This window comes from Jaculus jaculus, chromosome 1, assembly GCF_020740685.1.
Source record: "Jaculus jaculus isolate mJacJac1 chromosome 1, mJacJac1.mat.Y.cur, whole genome shotgun sequence".
In the NCBI taxonomy this organism is placed as follows: Eukaryota; Metazoa; Chordata; class Mammalia; order Rodentia; family Dipodidae; genus Jaculus; species Jaculus jaculus.
In genome coordinates, this window is record NC_059102.1 from 230,942,744 (window position 1) to 230,955,128 (window position 12,385).

The 12,385-nt window shown below is 35.7% G+C and overlaps 1 protein-coding gene and 1 long non-coding RNA gene across 3 annotated transcripts in view; one reads left to right on the forward strand and one right to left on the reverse strand.

Annotated features, from left to right (window-relative positions):
• The window catches only part of LOC123454171, a 58,201-nt gene extending 50,914 nt beyond the window's left edge, over nt 1-7,287 (forward strand). The window contains exons 5-6 of the long non-coding RNA XR_006633201.1: nt 3,414-3,592; nt 7,093-7,287. This is a non-coding gene — a long non-coding RNA (uncharacterized LOC123454171). The remainder of the gene's footprint in view (nt 1-3,413; nt 3,593-7,092) is intronic.
• Itfg1 (integrin alpha FG-GAP repeat containing 1) overlaps nt 1-12,385 on the reverse strand; it is a 181,114-nt gene that overhangs the window by 28,143 nt on the left and 140,586 nt on the right. For both annotated transcript variants that reach the window (XM_004664834.3, XM_045132791.1), the window contains 2 exons: nt 7,678-7,721; nt 875-953 (listed from right to left, as the gene is read on the reverse strand). In XM_004664834.3, coding sequence (XP_004664891.2) covers nt 875-953; nt 7,678-7,721 — 123 coding nt within the window. The remainder of the gene's footprint in view (nt 1-874; nt 954-7,677; nt 7,722-12,385) is intronic.

The following is a 12,385-nucleotide window of genomic DNA, read 5'->3' on the forward strand; positions in this document are numbered from 1 at the left end:
TGATAGCAAGTCTGCTTTTACTTGTTAGTAGGCAAGATTCACGAGTCCAACAGGAGTATGAAGGACAGGATTTGTTTCCTTATGAAGGCAGTTGCATATACTGTAATTCAGCTCTACTGTCAGTCATTGGCCACATACAGACATCCTTTGTCAGTCTTATTTCCATTTTGTATTTATTGAATTTTCATTTATTATTTATTTCAACATATAACTAGATTTTTAGCAGTCATATACCAAAAACCTCTCTCTGTTTTCTGATCCTTATTCTATATATGAAAACCTAGGTTGTAGTATGAATTTCAACTTTTCCTAAATTACCTTAATTTAAAATTTACCATTTCATTTATTAAGATAATGCAAGTAACCTCTCAAGCTCTGTTATGAAATGTAAGGATAATAGGTTGAGGTCAGCACAACAGTGATTAATGAAGAGGTAGATGTTACTTTTTATTGTGAAGATGCATAATTGGTTAATATAAGTCTACATTAAGACTATAATAAAAATGAAAATTTTATTAAGGAATATCAAAACTTGGCTAATTTTTAAAATCTGGTAATTGCACTCTTTTTTTAAGATTTATTTTTATTTATTTGAGATTGCGGGGGGGGGGGAGATAGTATGTGTGAGAGGGAGAATAGACATACCAGGACCTCTAGCCACTGCAAACAAACTCCAGATGCATCCACCACCATGTGCATCTGGCTTATGTGAGACCTGGAGACTTGAACCTAGGTCCTTAGGCTACATAGGCAAGTGTCTCAACCACTTCTCAACCATTTCTCCAGATCTTGGTTAATTTTTGATACTAGATTACTTTTCCAATATATTGAATAATAGGCTTCTACACATTACAGACCTCATATCCAGCCTTACCTGAGCCATTTTTCAGATATCCATTTGCATCTACAGTTGTATACATGATATAAGGTCCTGGCTGATTCACTCCAAAGGGCTGTAGTAATAAAGGAAATAGTTAGCCTTGGAAAATAAGTGAATGATTTGAAAATACTATCAATAAAGGAAAAACTCTTACATATATCTTATATAACTGACAGTTACTTGGAGAACATTTCCATAAATAGATGACTTCAGATTAAAACCTGATTAATAAAATTCTTAACACTTTATGACTTGAAAGTTGCATTTACGTAGTTCAATATTTTTTAAATTTTTACTTATTTATTTGAGAGAGAGCGAGTGAGCAAAAGAGGTACAAGGAGGGAAGAGAGAGGGAGAGGGAGAGGGAGAGGGAGAGGGAAAGGGAGGGAGGGAGGAAGGGAGGGAGAGAGGGAGGGAAGGAAAGAATGGGTACACAGGGCATCCAGCCACTACAAACAAACTCCATATGCATGTGTTACCTTGTATATCTGGCTTATGTGGGTACTGGGGAATCAAATTTGGGTCCTTTGGCTCTGCAGGCAAGTGCCTGAACTGCTAAGCTATCTCTCCAAACCTAGTTCAAAATTTTAATTTTAGATTTTCTTTTGCATGTGTGTGTGTGTGAATGTATGTTTGTATGTGGACTTCAGCACATGTATATGCATGTGTGTGAAGGCTAGAGGTTCAGGTTGGGTGTTTTTTATCATTCACCCTCCATTTTTTTGTTGTTGTTTTTTGGAGGTAGGGTCTCATTCTAGCCCTGGCTGGCCTTGAACTCACAGTGATCTTCCTACAACTGCCTCCTGAGTGCTGGGATTAAGGGTGTGCACCACCATGCCTGGCCCCATTTTGATTTTTGAGACAAAGTTTCTCACTGAATCTGAAGCTCACTGATTTAGGAAGACTAGTAAGCCAGCAAGCTCCAAGGATATTCATGTCTCAGCCTCCCTAGTGCTGAGATTACACAGGAATGTACCACTGTGTCTGTGATTTACTTGGGTGCTGGGGATCCAAACTCAGATCCTCAAGCTTATGTAGCAAACATTTTGTCAACTGAGCCATCTTCCTAGCCCTACTGACTGAGGATTTTAAAGATCTAGTATAGTCTCTACAAGGCTCATTATTTTATTTTTCACTTTATTTGAGGCATTCTCACCTTAGCCATGGCTGGCCTTGAATTCACAGTGATCCTCATACCTTAATCTCCTTAGTGCTAAGACTAAAGGCATGTGCAGTCATGCCTTGTGTTGCAGTTACTTTTCATTGCTGGGAAAAACACCCCAGAAGCAGCTTATGGGAGAAAAGGGTTTATTTCAGGCTTACAGAATGCAAGGGAAGTTCTATCATGGTGGAAGAAGCTGGCTCACTTCCATAGATCCATAGTAGAGAGCTACTGCTAACAGCCAGCAAACACAAACAGCTAGAGCTCAAGTGGTCTTTATATACCTTAGGACTGGACTACAAGATCTGTCCCCAAGTGACAACTCTTTCAGCAGAATGCTGGAGACTTAAGTAGGAAGATTAATCAAAAATACCTCAAGCTATGGGGACTATACATTCATATTTAAACCAGTACACCTGGCTAAGTTTCACTATTTTATTTTTATTTATGAAAGAGAGAGAGAGAGAGAGGAGAGAGAGAGAGAGAGAGAGAGAGAGAGAGAGAGAGAGAGAGAGAGAGAGAAAGAAAGAAAGAGAGAGGGAGAGAGAAAGAAAGAAAGAGAGAGGGAGAGAGAAAGAAAGAAAGAGAGAAAGAATGAATGGGCATGCCAGGGCCTTCAGCCATTGAAAACTTCAAATGAATGCACCACCTTGTGCATCTGGCTTACATGGGTCCTGGGGAATCAAACCTGGGTTCTTTGGCTTTGTAGGCAAGCATCTTAAGTGCTAAGCCATCTCTCCAGCCCAAGCTTCACTATTTTAAACAATGTTTAAATGTTTATATGGTTTCACATATAAGAAAACTATAATACTTCTGAGGCTAGAGATGTAGCTCATAGTAGAGAGAGTACTTTAGATACCTTGTTTGATCCCTAGCACTGAAAAAAAAATTATATATGTATATATGTATATGTATATGTATATGTATATGTATATGTATATGTATATGTGTATATATATATATGTGTGTGTGTGTATATATATATATATATATATATATATATATATATATATATACACACACATATACATACATACATACACACACACACCTCCCAACAAACTCAAAATCTGGCAACTGTTTTATTAAGATGTTTTTGTTGAAATAGCATTTTTTTTTCTACAGGGACAGACTGGATATATTTTACATTTTTCTACTAATATACTATACCAAAGTCCAGTTATAATCAAATGAAAATATTAACATTTATTTGTAATGCATTTAATACCTTGCACTTATAGAGAATATATTGCTTTTTCAGTTTTTCTTAACTGAGAGATTGACAGAGCCAATTTCATAATAAAACATATCTCAGTCAGTCATGGAATTATCTTAAAAGTTTGACTAAAATGATACATTTCTTCTTTGTAGAAATCTACTCTAAACCATGGACTGCAATGGACCACCTATGAAGAGATGACAAAATGTTTAAGAAATGCTTTAAACCTTTCTGAATACTTTAAACAGAAATTACATTCTACTGACATTCCTAGGAAAACTGTCTTTCAAAAATGAAGGAGAAAGTAACACAGTGCCAAATTAAAAACAGGGTAAGTTACTAGTATTCTTGACTTGTAGGAAGTACTGAAGGAAATTTTCTAGATTAACTCAAAGGGCAACAGAGTACTGGTAAAGAAAACTAGGTAAATACAGTGAAAAATATGACTGTGTTTTTGTTGCTCCTTCCTCCTGTCTTTTAAGATTATTATGTTAAGCAGTAATTTTAAAGCTAAGTTGTTGGGCTCCTAATGCTCTAAGATATATGCTAATCACAGTGTAAGCGGTAGGGAGTAAACTACAGTACACAGAAACAAAGGTTTTGTAGATGGAAATTAATTAGGAATTAATATGAACTAGTCTGCTTTTCAGTTAATATGTTAATCGCAAGTTCAAAATAGTGAAAAAAATGAAAAAAATTAGTTATATCTTAGAAAATATTCTAATGTCAAAAAATCACCAATGGTAGAAGAGCAACAAAAAAGTATTACATATAGAAAACCAAAAGAGATATTTCTTAACATTTTCTGTAACCATAAATATTTTTACTCAGAAACTCTGCCTTATCAGTAATTATATTAATGAAAATGGACTAAATGCTATCAAAAAGGCAGAGAACCAACTATAAACTGTTTATAAAAAGACACACATTGAATTTAAAGACAAGAAAAGCATGAAAGGCAAGCACAGAAAGATATACCATGGAAATATAAAATTAATCAGAACTTGTGTGTACTGATATCAGATAAAATAGTATTTAAAATACAAATCTTATTAGAGACAAAAGGAAGATGACAAATGGGATAATCATCAAGAAGACATAACAATTATAAACATAGCCACTTTACAACAGAGTCGGAAAAGATGCATTAGTGAGTGGAAAAACAGGCAATTCAACAATAAATAACTGGAAACCTTTAATACTTCACTTTCAGAATGAGTTCAACAACTTTCTTTAGAAGACAGCCTGAGCTGACTGAGTCAGTCATAATACAAGGCCTGTGAGCTCATTCTGTATACTTTACATCCTGAGAACCATTTAGGTGTTTGCTTCTAACTCCAAAGATAGGAACAGTCAGCAGAGTCAAGTATTCTGGGGCAAAATTTCTTCACATTCTCATATCGTGTGAACTCAAGTTATTTTTGTTTCTCTGCGTTTCAGTTTCCTCATTTTAAATTAGGGATGTTTATAGTACCTATATCATAGTGAGGACTGAGTAAATACATTTGAAGTACAATAGTCCCACCTTAATCCTTGAGGGAAACCATTCAAGCTCTCTAGCAAATGCCTAAAGCCACAAATAGTACTATTTTGTGGATATGATTTTTATATTTTTCTATAACTGTATATAGTTATCTATATTTAATATATTTTAATAAATATATATTTTATATATTCCTATATATTTTATATAAATACATATTACATACTAGGATAAACTTTAATTTATCTAATTTATTTATTTAATTTATTTAATTTATAAATGAGATACTGTAGCAGTATGCTGCCATCAAAGTTATATGAGCGCTGGGGAGATGTCTCAGTAGGTAAAGTACTTACCATGCAAGCATGACAACCTGAGTTTGGATTCTTAGCACCTACATAAATGCTGGGCATGTAAGCGTACACCTATAATCACAGTGCTGGGAGGCAGAGTACGGAATCTCTGGGACTCACTGGCTAGCTACTCTTGCCCAATCTTTGAGCTCCAAATTCAGTAAAAGACTCTATCTCAAAAAGGGGCTGGAGAGATGTCTTAGTGGTTAAGGTGCTTGACTGTGAAGCCTAAGGATCCAGGTTTGATCCCCCAGTACCCATGTAAGCCAGATGCACATGGTGGCCCCTGTGTCTGGAGTTTGTCGTGGCTAAAGGACCTGGTATGCCCCTTCTATCTTGCTATCTGCCTTTCTCTCTCAAATAAATAGATAAATGAATAAAAGAATTTCTAAAAAAAAAGATGAGGGAAGCAATTGAGACACTTGATGTGAACTGGCCCCCACACACTTGCACACACACATGTATGCACATGCATATGTATATACATGTACTCAAACACATAAGCACTCTACTTATTTGTTGGGACCTCTAGCTGCTCTTTGACCATGGGAACTGCAGCTGGTCTTGGATCTCCAGGCACAGAGGCCTTATCATACGGCCTTGGTAAAGCAGACTTCAGACACAGAGGCATTGTTGCCTTGGTGGAGCAGAATTCAGAAGGCATTGTTTTGAGGAAGTTTTATTTTCTGCATATAAGCTTGTGCCTGCCTGAATAAACTTGAGCCCTGATCAGAACTTGTCTTGGCTCCATACCTTGTGTTCTTGTCTCAGATCCATTCCCACTTCCTCTTTCGGGGTCTGTTTTGACTCTCGTGCTGCAGGTTGGCACACTTATTTATTTTTTGTTCTTTGTTATTATGTTTGACTTTCCCATATGCCCTATGGTGTTTCGTATAACACCCAAGTTAGCCTCCTCTTTCATGTCTTATTCTCCTGCCTCCTTTCATTTTATGAATGTAAGTCCCACTGGACAACTTCCAGAAAAGCCCAGTTTTATTACAGTCACCTGGTTTCTTCAGATTGGCACCATTTTCCTTCTTCAGCTCCTTTAATTGTGCAAGACATGTGGCAGGAGCTTCGACTTGGCAGATGCAGCTTCTCCATTAACCCATTTTTTGTCTAAACTGATTATCGAATCCATACAAACACCCTTACTTCTAGCAAATGCTTTGGCATCAGTAAAGGATGTACTGATGCATCAGCTAGAGCTCCATTTCAGGACTAATACACTTATTTCCTGGATTGTCCCAAGTGTTGGCTGCAAACTCACAGCTGCATCCTACCTGGAAACTCTTCTGAGCTAAAGGGGAGCTGCCTCACATTATGACCTCTTTTGGGGAGCTGTCTGAATGATACATGAGTACAAAAACCTTGCCCTTTTGCCTCAGTTGGGTCCAACTTGTAAGAAGCAATATAGTTTTAGGTCTGGATGCACTGTAAACTAACCTTTTCCTTCCAGTCCTACTTTCCTCACTACTTTTGAGGTACTATTCCCAAGTAGACTTTATATCAAATCTCTGGGTCAGGATGTATTGACTGTAGGAAGTTTCCCAATGATACATGAAGTATTGTTAATGCAATACTTTAATGGCACAGGAAGAATATGAGACTATAATTAGCTTTGTGTTAAAATTTTCTTGCTTAGTAGCTTTTACCTGGTATAACAGAACCTCTCTGAGACTCAGTTTTCTGATCTTTAAATGGGTGATTAAAAAAAATTAATAAATGTTATAGAAGTCTATGCATGTTCTTGTCTATAAACACACATTTTTAAACATGTTTATGTTATGGACTATTGCAGAAAGTAAGCTTGATTAATTTCACATTTTATAATTTAACTAGTATAATCCATTAGACAGAAATCCTGTATTAATACTATAAAAAAGTCACTAATTTTCTAGCATGTTCTTGATTCAGGAATACGAAAGTGAGGTGGTTTGAATGTAAAATGTTTTCCATGGCATCATGTGATTAAGCCTTACACTTCATTTCTAGGTGGGCCTTTGGAGGTGAAGCCTTGCTATAGGAGGAGTGCCACTGGGGGCCTTGGGATTTTGTAGTTCAGCCCACTTTCCAGTGCTGTCTAGGTTACTCTTGCTGCTTTTCTCTGGCTGATGTGGAGAGATGTGATGCCCAGCTGCTGTCATGCTTTCCCAGCTACGATGAAACTTCTTGAAACCATAAGCCAAAATAAACCCTTTCCTCCATAAGCTGCTTCTGGTCAGGTGTTTTTTCCAACCAGCAAGAAGGTAACTGCCTCAATGAATGAAATTATTTTTGACATCAAAGGTTGTAATCTAGAGCAGAGAGGCATCTAATCTCAAAAAGTGTGATCAAATATAAATGACAAAATATGTAGAAGTAATAAGAAATCAGAAAATGCTTCATAAAGGGAGTCATCCTTATAATGAGAATTTTTAAGGAAAGGTATTGAATTCTAGAAAATTTCTTAAGTTACAAAGGATTCTTTAATAACTGCTAAATACAACTTTGATCATACCTATAACAAGTATGTGTATTGCTATTTATCTTGCAGAGAATTTTCACAGAAATATTTATGACCAAGATTTGTTTACTTACTGTTATCTTACGAGGACAGTCATTAGAACACAGACCACTAAGAACTGTAGAAAAATAGAGAATAGACTATTATAACTGTTATGCTATAAGCTTATATTTTAAAATGAGATCTAATTTACTCCAAAGTTCCACTAATATACCTATTGAGTATGATTACAAGCAGGATCTGTTTCACTTTCTTTCTTTTTTTTTAAGATCTGAGAAAATTAAACTTCTGTTGTTTACTTTATATCAAAATTTAAAATCCTGTGAGGATGGTACTGTTTTATGTTCTCTCTATATAGGATAATTAACTGTGGTTATACTATACCATACCTACTATTGACTTTTCTAATTTTTTAGCTAACTTTCAAGGATGACTTTGAATCTGCCAGAAAGGTATCAGATGCAAACCAATTTAAATAGATACTAAGAAAAATAAATGTAACAGAACTTTATATCTCAAAGTAGACTTTTCCCATTTATCTTGTCAAGGATGTGCATCAACTGTTTAGGACATAATAATATGCAAACATGCAGTACCAACTGAACTGTACCTTAAAATCTTTCATGATGGCAAATTGTGTTCCTTAAAAAGTCACAATTAAAAAAAAACCCACAGTAAGATGTTTCATACCTGCTAAGACAACTATAATCAAAAGTTAGCTAATATGATGTTATTGAGGATATGGAGTGGCTAAACTGCATACACTGCTTATGTATATGAAATTTTGCAGTTGCTTTGGGAAAGAAATATAGCTGTTAATAAAGTTTCCCATTTCATCAAATAATTCACTATTAGGTATATTCCCAGAAAAAGAAAACATCAATATGTATATACATGTGTATATTTTTCCTGTGTATATATTCCCAGTAGCATGTACACATATATTCCCAGCAGCATAATTAATAATAGCCAAAATGTGGACCACTGGGTTTTACAAGATTACTCAGCAACTATAGGGAATAATATGCAGGTATATGGATGAACCTTGAAACCATTATGATAAGTGAAAAGAACTCAGTCACAAAAGATCTCATATGGTAGGACCCACAGATCATATGAAATATCCAGAATAGGCAATTTTATGAATATATAAAGTAAGTTGATGGTTGATAGTTGCTTACAGCTGGAGATGTTGGCAAGGGATTAAGGATACTAGCTAAAGGATATAATTTGTTTTTGAAATGATGAAAATATTTTAACATGATTACTGTAGTGATGGTGAGTCTACTCTTTAAATACATTATAGACACCGAACTGTATACTTGAAAACAGGAAGACTGTTAAAATAAAGCGGGGTGGTACATGCCTGTTATAGGCAGGGGCGGAAGGACTGTGAGTGTAAAGCCATCCTGAGCTACAATCTAGGTCTGACATCAGTTTAGGCTACATGGTAAGACCCTGCCTTAAAACCAAAACCAAGTAACAAAAGAAAAAAGCCAAAACCAAAAAGCATAAGCTGTTATAACCTGAAAAAGATATATAAAAGACCAATGGCAAAGGAGATGAATGCTTTTGTAACATGCAACAAAGAAATACTGTTGTTAATTGATAAAGCCTTCTAGGTATCAGTTCAAAGACAATCCAACCAAAATTATCAGAAAACCTTCAGAAAATCTCCAAGGATAAGTAATAAAGAAGAGAATCACACCTGCAATATATGCAATAAAGGGTTACTTTCATCTCAACTGCCATTGAGTGCTTTTCAGCTACAAGGTAGCTGACTAGCTAACTGATCTGAACTATAGTCTAAAAATCTTAAGAACTTTACCACTTCAAAGCCTTGACATTATATGTCTTCATTGCAACCTCATATAAAATGTTATAGGCTTAGGAGTACATTTTATAGTAATGTATTTTATAATGTATTATGGTTGCTGTTTTAAATAAGCTTTTCAAAGTAGTTTTCTCCCTCTCTCCTCTTTTCCCTTTTCTTCCCTTCCCATTTGTGCTAAGGATCAAATCCAGGGTTTTCTGGCATGCTAGCCATGTGTTCTACCACGGAGATAAGATTTCCAGCCACAAAGTCATTTGTAATACTCCTAGACTTTGAATACACACACACACACACACACACACACACACACACACACGAATGCTAAGCTTGTTTACAGAATTATTGAAAAATAGCCACTAAAATACTTAATGAGGACTGGGGAGATGGCTCAGCAGATAAGAGTGTTTGCTAGGCATGCAAGAAGTGCTGAACTCCATCTCTGGGACCCAAGTATAAGGTCAGTCTTGAGTGGAAAAGAGGCGGAGGATCATTGGGACTCACGAGGCTGCTAGCTAGACTAATTGAACAAATGGTAGCACCATATTCAGTGAAAGAGTCATCTCAAGTAATGCAAAGGAAGACACCTGACATTCTGGCCTCTGCACATATGCACACAGGGCATGTGCAACTGCACACAAATGTGTATACACTGTATGTACATATGATATGCACACACATGTATGCACACATACCTGCATACATAACAAATAAATACTTCATGAAAGTGAGTTGTTCATTATCAGATATTTTTTTAGTTGAAGACATAGCTAATGGGTTGTACAATTCTCAAGCTTGCTTTAATATGGCAATGTTTGTTGCTGTTATTTCCCATGAAACCACTTAAATGTATTAGGCCATGTAGTCTTAAAATATTTTTATTTATTTATTGTAAGGAGGGTCGGGGAGGGAGGGAGAGAAAAGAGAAAGACAGAGATAGAATGGGTGTGCCAGGTCCTCCAGCCCCTGCAATTGAACTCCAGATGCATGTACCACTGTGTATCTGGCTTTACATGGGTACTGGGGAATCAAACTTGGGTCATTGGGCTTTGCAGGCAAACACCTTAGCCTCTGAGCCAACTCTCCCACCCCCCAGACCACGTATTCTTAGAGATGTTCACAGTATAAATATCTGGATTCTTTGTTTGTAATTCAGTTTAAATAAACTACTTCTTCACACAAATACCAAAGAGAAATCCAAAGTCAGCAGTAGCAGTATGTAAACCAATGTACAGATGGGGAGGATAATAAATAAAATCAAAACTGTAAAGGTTAATACTGTAAAATGGTTTTAAGAGCATTTATAGGGAAAACATTTAGATTTTGTCTGAAAACATATTTAATTTTTAAGATATATGAATATAAAACATCATAATGTCTATACCAGTTATTAATGCTTTGTATACATGTGTGAAATTCCCTTCTCACTATCATTCTTGTCATATGTAAATCATTATTAGACTTCACGGGAAGGTCTTTTGGGTCTGTTACTGATTACCTATCTCATTTCTTTTTAAATTATAAAATCATGTACTTCTATAAAACATACAGAAACAGGGCTGGAGAGATGGCTTAGCGGTTAAGCGCTTGCCTGTGAAGCCTAAGGACCCCGGTTTGAGGCTCGGTTCCCCAGGTTCCACGTTAGCCAGATGCACAAGGGGGCGCACGCGTCTGGAGTTCGTTTGCAGTGGCTGGAAGCACTGGCGCGCCCATTCTCTCTCTCTCCCTCTATCTGTCTCTCTGTGTCTGTCGCTCTCAAATAAATAAATAAAAAAAAAAATTAAAAAAAAGATGTTTAAAGTCAAAAAATATTAAAAAAACATACAGAAACATAAATAAGGTAAAAATGACACTTCAAGTAATTTTATCCTTATTCTATAAACATTTCTTATTAAATAAATAAATAAATAAAAATTAAAAAAAAGATGTTTAAAGTAAAAAAATATTAAAAAAAAAATACAGAAACATAAATAAGGTAAAAATGACACTTCAAGTAATTTTATCCTTATTCTATAAACATTTCTTATTAAAGATGGTATGTATGTTCTATACAAAATAATATGTATACATAATGAATATAAATGTCTTATACATATACATACATATATGAATATATATTTGTTAAAAATTTTTGTTAGTACTATCTTACAACCACTTTGAAAAGCAATAGGGAGACTCCTAAAAAAGCTGACTATAGAGTTACCAACAGCCCCAATTATTCCCTTACTGGGCATGTACCCTAAAGCCTTCAAGCCTCAGTCCAGAGAGATTTGCTCAACCATGTTTATAGCACCTCAATTTGTAATAGCTAAGAATTGGAATCAACCCAGATGTCCATCACTAGAAGAATGTATAACACAATGGAATTCTACATAACAGTAAGAAAAAATGACACAACGAAATTTGAAGAAAAATGGTTGAAACTGGAACAGATTATTCTCAGTGAACTTACCCAATCACAGAAAGATAATCACCGCATAGTCTCACTAATCATCAGAGATTCCACCTTACCCCAATAAGGATAGCAAATATCAAAAAATCAAATGAAAATAAATGCTTGCGAGGATGTGGAGAAGTAGGAACACTCATCCACTGTTGGTGAGAATGTAGGATGGTACAACCACTTTGGAAAGCAATATGGAGACTCCTGAAAAAGCTGACTATAGAGATACCAACAGACCCAGTTATTCCTTACTGGGCATCTACCCTAAAACCTTCAAACCACAGGCTAGAGAGCTTTGCTCAACTATGTTTGTAGCGGCTCAATTCGTAATAGCTAAGAGCTGGAATCAACCCAGATGTCCATCACTAGAAGGATGGATAGCTAAGATGTGGTATATCTACACAATGGAATTCTATACAGCAGTAAGAAAAAAATGACACAATGAAATTTGAGGAAAATGATTGAACCTGGAACAGATCATTCTCAGTGAACTTACTCAATCACAGAA